Source organism: Centruroides sculpturatus, unplaced genomic scaffold (assembly GCF_000671375.1).
Source record: "Centruroides sculpturatus isolate CEXI.00-Female unplaced genomic scaffold, Cexi_2.0 scaffold1129, whole genome shotgun sequence".
Lineage (NCBI taxonomy): Eukaryota > Metazoa > Arthropoda > Arachnida > Scorpiones > Buthidae > Centruroides > Centruroides sculpturatus.
The window spans coordinates 68,207-81,293 of NW_019385449.1; the positions used below are offsets into that span (position 1 = coordinate 68,207).

Here is a 13,087-nt window from a genome sequence, read left to right on the forward strand (position 1 = left end):
AAGCTGTTTTCTTATGTCTTATCTCTTTCTGCTTCAGGAAGCTTTCAACTTCCTTACTTATGTACTTGGTTCCATTGTCACTTCTTATAGTTTTAATTTTTCTTTCTTAATTTTTCTTCCTGTTTCATTTTCTGCAAAATCTAGATATGTTCTGAATTTGTCAAGGATCTCACTTTTCTTTTTCATAAAATATGCTTCACACCATCTACAGTTGACCCCTCTATAACACTGTTGATTATTCCATTTTATATGAATTCCATGTTGTAAGAGTCACTTAGATTTTACAAATACGTGTGTCGGGCTGTGAACGGCTCATGTATTTGTAAAATCCCATAATCCAGTAATAATAGTGAGGATATTTATATTATTTACAGAGAAATTACCTCTGTAAATAATATAAATATCCTCACTATTGTAATATTGAATGTATTTATCCTTGTAAGAATTGTTTGTAAAATTATGTTGATGTATCCTTTGCTCCCAGTAATGCTATAATGCGGGGCTGGGATATGTGTGTTCACACCTTAATAAAATAACAATTGATTGATTGATTGTAGAGTGATTATCTATAAACATGATAAAATATTTCAACCAATTCAATGATGCAGTTCTCATTGGTCTACTAATGTTGGTGTGATAAGTTCTAATATTTCTCTGTATCTCATCTCGTTCTATTTCTGGAATGGTAGTTTTGTTTGTTTTCCACTTATGCAGATCTCACAAGGATCAAGCTCTTCTTTTTGTTTAATGTTAATCCCTTAATCTTCAGATAATTGACCATGTGCCATACATCTCTTTTGTTGAAGTGACCTAAACATTCATGCCATATTTTCATTTGTCTAACATTTGTTCAAGAGAGTTTAGATTCCTCCTCCTTTAAATGCTTTTAGATGAACTTTCTTGGTTTTCTGGTTGATGACAGTTGTCTGATTCTTTTTGAATACATTAAAGCCATAATCCATTATCATTCCTACTGACACAAGAAGTTGTTCTCTAATTTGGCTTCAAGTAGTTCCCCTGTTTCTATCACTATATCACCATTTCCCTTGATTTTTGATGTAGAAAAGTTGCCAAGTTTAATTCTTTTGCATGAAATGTTTCAACATAGAATAACTTCATTTTCTCATAGAACATATGCAAAGAAGCATTTGAGTCTAGATACCATCTCTGGCTTCCTTTCCATTCCATATAATAATAAATGTATTAAGTATAAAATAATAAAATTATAAAGTAATGTTTTCAGATATTCTAAATCAAAGTAAACAATTAATCAGAGTTTGTAAAAATATAATAGCTTATATAAAAAATAATTTTGTCAATCATAAAATGCTGAAATTTCAACAATGTTGCATTAAAATATATTTTATGATTAAGTCTTAAAACAAAATATAATTTTTCAAACACAGCTTTTCATTAAAATAAAACTAAGTATTACATTAAACAGTTATTTACAATACCTGTTTCGTGAAATAAGTGATTTTTTTGGGTGAACTTCACTGTCATTTCCTACTTCTTTTCTTATTTTTCTTGCTTGCTGTATTTGCTTTTCTAAATTTAAAAATATTTATCAGAATTCTGTTTTTCCAAAGAACATTCATATTTATATTCACTGAAAATTATTTAATAAATAATTTATTGTATTAAATAATAGTTAAAATATTGTCAATATTATTTGTTGTTTATATTCAAGGCATTATAGTACAAGTTTGTTAATCCTGCACATGATAATCCAGAATGTCTTCTAATTTGGTGGTAAATCTGCAATTTTTCAATTTGCAAATGAATTTCCTTTCTTTGAAATGCATTCTTTTGTGACATTTTAAATTTGTTGAATATTGAAATATCACTGATTACAAGTAAAAGGTTTTTCACTGATATAAATTCACATATGAACTTCCAAATAATCTTTTCTTTGATGATGGAGTTTGGTCACCATGATAACACTTGTGCTTATGTTTATTTAAATCCGACTTTTGTCTAAATTTCTTCTGACAAATGTCACACTGATAAGGTTGTTCTCCTGTGTGAGATTGCTTGTGAGCTTCTAAGGCAGACCGCGATTGCAAATTTGTCTGCATTCATCACAAACAATAATTTTGCATTGACTTTCTCCATTGAATTTTTGGAAGAGTATTTTTTGCATTGTTGAAGAAGGATATGACAATCCAAATTGAAGGATGAAGAAGGATATGACGATTTATAACCAGAAGGAAGGACAATTTGGATAGTCATATCCTTCTTCATCAATGCAAAAAATGACATATGCAACACTAAGTGCATTTATCCTAAATGTCTAGTGTGGAATTTGGGTGTTCAGATTCTTGGTCTCTTATTAATGGCACCCTGAATAGTGACAAATATCTTAACATCCTAAACATGATGGTGGACAAATGGCTTGATGATTTGCCATTGGTGCAATTACAGGTTAAATACAAATACAATGATGCATTCAGCTCATTCCCAAATAGCCATTTAGTGGCTTGTAGAAGAATTTGTCAACCACTGAATAGGACAACATAGCACTGTTCCATGACCACCATGTTTCATAGATATGTTGCCTCTCTAGATTTTTCCCTGTGAGGTCACCTAAAAGCATTAGTGTATGATACATACCCAGCATTGTCATGTGATGTTGGTGAAGTAGAGAGATGCATACATGCCTGTGAAATGATGACACCAGGAATAATACATGCCATCCATAATGCCACGCTCTAACATCTATATCTTTGTATTGCTACTGAAGACAGTTGTTTTGAACATGTTTTCTAATAAAACAAAGCTCACTTTTTGTATCAATTTATGCAATGTTGTATTTACAAGATCTGATGACTAAGTTCACAAACTTATCATGGTAAAAGTGCTACATACTGCATTGTTGAATTCCATTATGGTTACCTTTATAGTAGTCCTCTTAGAAAGTTATGCACCAGTGCCAGCACTTTGTCCATGCTTCAAAGCAATTTTGGAACTGGTTTTGTGGAATAGCCACAAAACCAGTTCCAAAGTTGGAGAAGAGGTTTTGGGACAAACTTCAGAGAAGAGATTGCCAGAAGGAAAGAAATTTTGGTGGTGGAATGCTGAAGTACAATCTGCAGTTAAACAAAAGAAAGAGGCAAAGAAAAGGTGGGATTTGATGGGAAGGCCTGAAGGTAAAGAAACTTACCATTTGGCAAATAAAATGACTAAAAAGGCAGTGGCTATTGCGAAAACAAAGGCTTTAGAAGAGGCTTATAAAGTTTTTGAAAGGAAAAGTGGTGAAAGGCAGTTGATGAGAATTTCTAAAGCAAGAGATAAGGCATCAAAAGATTTTACCTCTATTAAACTGATTAAAGATGATAAAGAAGTGTTATTATAAGATTACGAAAGGGTCAAGGAAAGATGGAAAGTATATTTTAGGAATTTATTAAATGAAGAAAACTTTACACAAAAATGGAGAGGCAAATGGAGTGGTGCAAGATATTAGCAGAGAAGAAGTGGAAAGTGTGCTTAGCAAAATAAAGATGGGGAAATCAGTAGGCACTGATCAGATTCCAGCTGAGGCTTGGAGAGGTTTGAGTAATGAGGGAATTTCTATCCTCTGGGACCTTATGAAGAAACTCTGGCAGCAGGAGAAGATTCCAAATGAATGGAGGAAGAGCATTCTTGTGCCGATCTTTAAAGGTAAAGGGGATGTACAGAATTGCGAAAATTACAGAGGTACAGTACAGTCCCGAAAACTCTGCCTAATGTGGACTGAAGGGTGGCCGAGTTTGTGTTTGTGAAAATGCTGGGTTATCGGGAATGGGTTAAAAAAAGAATAAGTACGAGTGTTTCCTCAGAAAATACTATACTGTACTTGTATGTATTGTTTGATTGAGAATACAACAGAGAATAAACTGCCCAAATACCCTTAAACAAAAGAAAAGTACGTACTTTATGAAGGCATAGAGCCTTTACTACATGAAAATGAAAATTAATGAATAGACAGTGACATTACCTGATAAGACAGATCTCAGAAAAATACTTTATGAGGCATAAAGCTGTCTATAATGAAAATTAACTAGGGTTTTTTTTTGCCCTGCCAGGGTGTGGCCGAGTTATCTGGACTGCCGAGTTATCGAGTGCCAGGTTTTCGGGACTCTACTGTATATAGATATTGTCCCATACTATGAAGATTTGGAGAAAATTGTAGAAAGAAGGATTAGGCAGGAATCTGAGATTGGAGAGGAACAGTTTGATTTTTTTGCTGGGAAGGATTATGACTGATACTATCTTTGCTCTAAAACAGCTGATGGAAAGGCACAGGGAAATGAAGGACAATTTGCACATGGTGTTCATAGATCTAGAAAAGGCATATGATAGGGTACCAAGGCAAGAGATATGGAGATGTTTGAGGGAAAAGAATGTTCCAGAAAAATATGTTAGGCTCATCAAGGAAATGTACGAGAAAGATCCAAGTTAAGAGTAGTGTGGGCACTACAGAAGGGTTCTTCGTTAATGTTGGTTTGCATCAGGGATCAGCCCTTAGCTCTTATTTGTTTGCCTTGATAATGGGCGTGTTGGTGTGTGACATGAAGTGTGAGGCTTCGTGGAGTATGCTGTTTATAGATGATATTGTGCTGTATGAACTTTCCCAAAGGCTGAGAAGAAACTGGAAGATTGGAGGAAAGTTTTGGAAGAAAGGGGCATGAAGATTAGCAGAACTAAAACAGCTTATATGACTCTGAATGGTAGAGACGAGTGTAATATTAAAATCCAAAATGTGCCACTCCCTTTTGTTCTGAGTTTTAAATATTTTGGGACATTTGTCGAGATGGGAGGAGGATTGAACTCTGAGGTGCAGCATAGAATTCAATGTGGATGGATGAATTGGAGGAAGCTGAGCAGTGTGTTATGCAACAAGAAAGTTAGCTGCAATCTGAAAGGAAAATTGTATAAATCAGTTGTTAGACCTGCAATGTTATATGGAGTTGAGACATGGGCAATAACAAGAACCCAAGAAAGAAAGATGGAGGTGACAGAGATGAGAACGTTGAGATGAATGTTTGGAGTGTCAAGGAAGGTTAGAATAAGGAATGATTTTATTAGAGATTCTGTTAAGGTGGGTCCCTTGAGCAAAAAGATGCAAGAATGTAGGTTGAGTTGGTTTGGCCATGTAGAGCAAAGAAGTGACAATTATGTTGAAAAAAAAAATCGGAAAACTGGTAGTAAAAAGGAAAGAGGAAAAGAGGAAGACCAAAGATGCATTGGAAAGATAAGGTGAAAGAAGACTTGAACCAGAGGGGATTTAAGAGAGAAGCCCTTGATAGGGAGAAATGGAAAAAGCATATTAGAGAAGGAAATGCCGACCCCATATAAACATGGAAAAAGGTGAAGATAAAGATGAAGAATTGCAAATAAAATCATTTAAGTATAAAACATAACAACAAAACATTTTAAATTAATTTAAACATGCAAATTAGTAATGGTTAGTGTGAAAGCACTAATTAATTATGGTAAGATGTTAAAAGGGGTCTTCAACAACAAGAACATGTTAAATTGTCAACATTATTAAAATTTAGAAATAAAGTATGCATTTAAAAGACAGTAGTAAAATTAATCTCACAAAATTTTCTAAACAGTAATTAAATAATGAAACAGAATTTTTGAAACTATTGGATAACCTGACAATTGCTAGCTATCAGATCTTTAGCATATAAGGAAGATCATCTTTCAATGAAATTATTATTATTATTATTATTATTATTATTTATATCTTCAACATTTAATGCAGTTTAGGCGACTCAGTCCCAAATAGTCCATTTTTTCCATTTCAGTTATTTTATAATTACATCTACAATGAATTGCTAAAATCTAATGTAGCAAACTGCACTGTTTATTTTTCTTTTTTATTTGTTTTTCTAGGAAGCTGGTGAATATTTGAGCTATGTCATCACACTTTCTGAGATACCTTCATATTGATGCATTGGCTTGGATAGTCAATGGTCAAATTCTAGCTACAAAGTTGAGGGCATTGCTTCTACTAAAAGACTAAGTCCAGCAGAACAAAGTTGAGGTCAACTGTTGAGTTGAGTGAGATAATGCATGCCAATTGGATAAAATTCTATGTAATGCCACTTTATGGAACTATGATATCTCCAAGATGTCATCAAATAAAAAGGAAAAATGCCATTAGGTATGCTTTTTAAGGCAATGTGTTCAACCAATAAAATTGAGTCATGCCAACTTTGAATTTATTTTATTGTTGTTCTAAAAATGTGCTTAGTCTGTTGTTCTTTCCTTAAAAATCCTAAGTTTTACTGTTTTTAATTGTACATTAACTTGTTTCATTTTATGTTATTATTCTATATTTTATTGTTTCAAATGATTAAATAAACTGCTTTGTTTATCAAAATATTCTATGAAAATACAATTCAGGAGTATATCAAAACAACAAAATGGAAATGTGATGTGATTTGACAGAAGCAATGTTTTTGATAGCAAAAAAGACAAAATGATAGATTTGTGAAATGTTATTTTTACCAGACTTCCATTTTTCTTATGAATACAAATGATTTTTCAGAACTTTACTGCATTGAACTCCATATAGTTTATTTTTGTCTTGTTATTAGGTGATGTTTAGCTTACCTGTATTAACTTTCTAGTTTATTTCATTAAATTCTTAAATGCAATCTCAATTTTTTATTTAATTTAATACAATATTTATATTTTTAATCAATCAAATGCTGATTCTATATTTAGTTAACATTCAAATTAGTTCAAAAGCATACATATAACAATATATAAGAAAATATTTTAAATCAACTTGATTTGAATATTTTTGATAAAAGAATTATCATATAAGAAACCAAACCCAAATATTACTTCTAATGTAATAAAATCAAACTGAATTTATTATCAAGCTATATTTTTGCAAACTGAATACACAAATGTTATGTAAGTTGAACTGAAGATAAGCAATTAAGATGGCAACTTAATTGCTCATGTTTAGCCCAAATTACATAGCATTTATTATATATATTTAATTAACCAAAATGCAGCCCAGTAATAAATCCAGCTTGATTATTTGATTTTTAAAAGAATGATTTTTTTGAAAACATTTATCAAGAGATTAAAGTATAAGTGCAAGTACATCAACAATTGGATGATAAAATGATATGTAATTGCCATTGTATATATTAGTTCATCAATGACAATTATTTTTATCACTAATAAATTATCTTTATCAAATGTCAAAAATATAAAAAGCAATTACTACATATTTTGAAAATTTTTTATAATCTAATAGTATAACTTCATATTATTTCTGTGTCAGACAGTTGAATAAAAACACTGAATTTAGTGATGAAATTTGGATTGTTATTTGAGTTATTTATATGTATGAGCATGTAATTGCCATTGTATATATTAGTTCATCAATGACAATTATTTTTATCACTAATAAATTATCTTTATCAAATGTCAAAAATATAAAAAGCAATTACTACATATTTTGAAAATTTTTTATAATCTAATAGTATAACTTCATATTATTTCTGTGTCAGACAGTTGAATAAAAACACTGAATTTAGTGATGAAATTTGGATTGTTATTTGAGTTATTTATATGTATGAGCATAGTTATTATATATATATATATATAAATTGTATGTACTAAGAGTAACTTTAATTATATGAAATTTAGATTTTAATTTAAAGTATTAGTTACACATTATTTTTAAGCATAAATATCATACTTACCAAGACGTTTTTGTAGCTGAACAGTTGTCATCAACTGTGATGATGATGTAGGAATGGTTTCATTAATTTCATCTTTCTGATTTTCTGCCTAATTAAATTAAAATTTTTAAATAAATTAAAACTTAAATTTTGCAAATAAAGAAATATAAAACACTGCTTTATTGGAGCATTACTACAATTTTAATACTCTACTATATAAAGAATATTTTTGGGCCTAGAGACCCATCTTCAGAAGAACATCTGTATAAATAAAATATAAATTTTGTATTATTTTAATGTTTCCAAAAGAAATGCTTGTATTTATATAAAACAACAGGAACACTACTCTTGACTGCCTTCAGCAGCCCTATCTCAACATTCATCATATCTGTGTTGCAATTTATAATAATTCTTTACATAAAATGTATTAATTATATAAATGTTGATTAAATAACTATAAATAAGAATAAAATTTAATGAATAATAATAAACAATGAGTTTAAAGAAAATGTTTAAAATAATATAGAGCAAATTAATAATAAACATCTTTAAAAAAAAGCTTATGACATCTTGAACATAATGTTTCATGGGAAGTATTGAGAATTGAACTTATGTATCTTGTTCATAACAAATATTTTATTTTTTTTTAATTTTTGATATCTTGGTAGCATATTCAATATCTCTTTTCAATTATATCAATTTGTTTTTCTGTAAAAAGGCTCCTTATACTCAAACATTTCATACGAATATAAGTAGTTTAAATCTTTTTCCTTGCTCAAAGGTTTCCAAGATAACAGTTATCAGGATTTCCTACTATAATCTTATATTTACTTATTGCAGTAGCACCATTTAAGATCAATTAATCACACCATGTACTGTAGAATTGAGAAAATAAATTCAGTTGTTTTTGGACAGTCATATGGTTTTTGAACAAACTCAACATCTGTCAACACTTATGTTTTGTGTTCCTATTTCTATACACTCTTCTGGATCAAAAAATTTCTGCTCATATGACATTATTATTAGTTCAAAATCTCTTAGAGAACCTTCTTAAATAAATCTACAGTAAATAATCACCTTCCAATCCTTTGCCTGGATCTTCATCAAGTCAACAGTTTATTGTTTTAACAAGTACAAGTACAACTAAAAACAATTATTGTTTTTGGTTGTACTTGTACTTGTTATAGTTACAACATTATACATGAGTAGTTTCCCATATAAGTTTAAAAAATATATCCACACAACCAAAACCAGAATTGTAACTAAATCTAAACTAGATTATTGTTAGTTATTATCCAGAGTATTGACTTCAAGAGGGGTTTCAAATGTCATTCCAAATCAATCTTTTCTTCCAAAATTTTCTAAATTATTTAATAAATAATTTATTGTATTAAATAATAGTTAAAATATTGTCAATATTATTTGTTGTTTATATTCAAGGCATTATAGTACAAGTTTGTTAATCCTGCACATGATAATCCAGAATGTCTTCTAATTTGGTGGTAAATCTGCAATTTTTCAATTTGCAAATGAATTTCCTTTCTTTGAAATGCATTCTTTTGTGACATTTTAAATTTGTTGAATATTGAAATATCACTGATTACAAGTAAAAGGTTTTTCACTGATATAAATTCACATATGAACTTCCAAATAATCTTTTCTTTGATGATGGAGTTTGGTCACCATGATAACACTTGTGCTTATGTTTATTTAAATCCGACTTTTGTCTAAATTTCTTCTGACAAATGTCACACTGATAAGGTTGTTCTCCTGTGTGAGATTGCTTGTGAGCTTCTAAGGCAGACCGCGATTGCAAATTTGTCTGCATTCATCACAAACAATAATTTTGCATTGACTTTCTCCATTGAATTTTTGGAAGAGTATTTTTTGCATTGTTGAAGAAGGATATGACAATCCAAATTGAAGGATGAAGAAGGATATGACGATTTATAACCAGAAGGAAGGACAATTTGGATAGTCATATCCTTCTTCATCAATGCAAAAAATGACATATGCAACACTAAGTGCATTTATCCTAAATGTCTAGTGTGGAATTTGGGTGTTCAGATTCTTGGTCTCTTATTAATGGCACCCTGAATAGTGACAAATATCTTAACATCCTAAACATGATGGTGGACAAATGGCTTGATGATTTGCCATTGGTGCAATTACAGGTTAAATACAAATACAATGATGCATTCAGCTCATTCCCAAATAGCCATTTAGTGGCTTGTAGAAGAATTTGTCAACCACTGAATAGGACAACATAGCACTGTTCCATGACCACCATGTTTCATAGATATGTTGCCTCTCTAGATTTTTCCCTGTGAGGTCACCTAAAAGCATTAGTGTATGATACATACCCAGCATTGTCATGTGATGTTGGTGAAGTAGAGAGATGCATACATGCCTGTGAAATGATGACACCAGGAATAATACATGCCATCCATAATGCCACGCTCTAACATCTATATCTTTGTATTGCTACTGAAGACAGTTGTTTTGAACATGTTTTCTAATAAAACAAAGCTCACTTTTTGTATCAATTTATGCAATGTTGTATTTACAAGATCTGATGACTAAGTTCACAAACTTATCATGGTAAAAGTGCTACATACTGCATTGTTGAATTCCATTATGGTTACCTTTATAGTAGTCCTCTTAGAAAGTTATGCACCAGTGCCAGCACTTTGTCCATGCTTCAAAGCAATTTTGGAACTGGTTTTGTGGAATAGCCACAAAACCAGTTCCAAAGTTGGAGAAGAGGTTTTGGGACAAACTTCAGAGAAGAGATTGCCAGAAGGAAAGAAATTTTGGTGGTGGAATGCTGAAGTACAATCTGCAGTTAAACAAAAGAAAGAGGCAAAGAAAAGGTGGGATTTGATGGGAAGGCCTGAAGGTAAAGAAACTTACCATTTGGCAAATAAAATGACTAAAAAGGCAGTGGCTATTGCGAAAACAAAGGCTTTAGAAGAGGCTTATAAAGTTTTTGAAAGGAAAAGTGGTGAAAGGCAGTTGATGAGAATTTCTAAAGCAAGAGATAAGGCATCAAAAGATTTTACCTCTATTAAACTGATTAAAGATGATAAAGAAGTGTTATTATAAGATTACGAAAGGGTCAAGGAAAGATGGAAAGTATATTTTAGGAATTTATTAAATGAAGAAAACTTTACACAAAAATGGAGAGGCAAATGGAGTGGTGCAAGATATTAGCAGAGAAGAAGTGGAAAGTGTGCTTAGCAAAATAAAGATGGGGAAATCAGTAGGCACTGATCAGATTCCAGTTGAGGCTTNTCAATTTAAAATATTTTACTAAACTTTGATTATTATCCCTTTCATTAACTTTAGTATTAATACTGTTGATTTTTTTCAAATAGGTGTTCCAGCAAGTTTTCAAGTAGTTTCTTCAGGTAATTATTTAATAAAAACATTTTAATAACATCAACAATTTACATCAACATTACTACAAATTATCACTTTATAACTACTTTTACACAAGATTTTATCTCTAGAGATAGCCTACAATCCTTGTAAGATGCCAATAGCCTCCAGCAGAGATAAATCTCGCCTCTTTGTATTTGATCTCATGTCTGCTCTCTGGTTGCTTTTTAGATAAACATAATAGCACATGAGATAAAATTAAGATAAGATCAATGTCTATCAGAAGAATGCTTCATAACAAAATTTAAAAATATTGTTTTGATTTTGTTAGCTGATTGATTTAGCTCTAAATCCACATTTTAAAATGTTAAAGAATTGGCCTAATTTTTATCAACTGTTTAACTACATCAAACTTTACAATAGGACTTATTATACTGGTGTAGTTTCTGATTACCAAAGAGAGGAAATTTTAGTCAAAAGTCAAAACAAAATATCTTTATTTTCACTTGTACACTCTTTTTGTGTTTCAGACCAGAAGGCCCTTCTTCAGCAGGTTTACAACGACATTCTATAACAATTGTATAAAAACTTTTTAAAAACAATAATATTACACCCAACAATAACATTTAAGATAAGCTAAAATAACTTGCATTTTCTTTACGGTCCAATATTAATACAACATTAATACCGACATAAAGTAATGTTTTTTTTTTTAATTTACACCTGTATAAAAATGACAAAACTATTAAAAATTTTCTTTACTCACTGATCTTGTTTGATTGTTTTTTCAGTTTGACATCATCTCGTATTCTTATTTCCTTTTTCTATTATCTTTTCCACCATTACTTCTGTTTTAAATACTTTTCTACTCATTATGTCCTCTATAAATGATACTATTCCACAATTGGTGAATTTCTCTTCTTAAATTATTATTAATTCTGTTACCTTGTTTTTTTTTTTTGGTAAAATTTTACCTATGTGCACCGTCATTGCAGCAGTCGTCAGCACAAACAGTCGTCGCGACTGTTTGTGCTGACTGTTTAATGTCACTAGTTATTGATACATGTGTACAAGAACTACTGTGAATCAATAACTAGCAATGTTATACAATTGGTGGCTCCCCTCTGGGAGAAGTCCATCGAGAGAACAAACAGTTGCGACCGCTGCCATGATGGTGCACATAGGTAAAATTCTACCTTTTTTTATACAAATATATTCAAATAATTGTCTTTTAAATCCATTTCTTTCTTTGTACTGTATTTAAAATAATTTCATGTCTTTCCTTGTGGCAATGCTCAGCTACTGCTTTGTATAATTTCCTTTAATTGATCTGATATGTTCCTTTTATATGCATTTTAAATTTTATTATACGATACAATTGATTTACAATTGTAATTGAATATACAACTGATTGCAAATTAAAATGTTTTACAATTGGATTTTATATAAAGAGAATTCTCTTTCCAATATTGATTAATATATGTTCAAAATGTATCCTATTTTATATCTTAATTAAGAAACTTTCAAAATAAACAAAATTATTAAAATAATTGCACGTTTTCAATAAGAATGTTACCTTTAAAAGCGTGTAGGCAATTCATCATTAAATTTTAGTACAAACCTCTTGTAAATTGGATTCATGTGGCGTGTTTTCCTTCCTCGCAGCCATCGATGTGTCATGTCCACTCCAGCCAGAGGTAGCACCTACACAACCATAACTGTTTGATTTAGAATCGCTATCTATACCACTATCTTCCATTTTCGGTTATAAAGATAGATATTACATTCAAACATAAAATGAGTATCTCTCATAGTCTTTCTAACGAATACTACATCGAATTTGAATCAAAATACATATTGAGCACCGCCATTTCTCGTCTGCTTATCAATTTATAAGTGTTGCCAATACAATTTTTTTTACATTAAAAAAATTATTGAAAATTATAGAAATAAAAATAAAACGCTTTTTAATAAAACAATTACTACTGTATTATAAAATAAAAATAATT

General features: G+C 30.5%; 1 protein-coding gene across 7 annotated transcripts in view; it reads right to left on the bottom strand.

The window, feature by feature from the left end:
• Positions 1-13,028, bottom strand: part of LOC111639114 (protein FAM219A-like) — a 62,288-nt gene extending 49,260 nt beyond the window's left edge. For 6 of the 7 annotated variants that reach the window (XR_002759017.1, XR_002759016.1, XR_002759015.1 and 3 more), the window contains exons 1-3: positions 12,700-13,026; positions 7,719-7,806; positions 1,458-1,548 (exon numbers count right to left, since the gene is read on the bottom strand). Coding sequence is in view for 4 of the 7 variants with exons in the window: in XM_023384893.1 (XP_023240661.1) it covers positions 1,458-1,548; positions 7,719-7,806; positions 12,700-12,837 (317 nt within the window). In the remaining 3 variants the exon portion in view is untranslated. Of the gene's footprint in view, positions 1-1,457; positions 1,549-7,718; positions 7,807-12,699 lie in introns of all 7 variants that reach the window. The other variant, XM_023384892.1, reaches the window with a different exon arrangement.
• Positions 13,029-13,087: the final 59 nt, after the last annotated feature.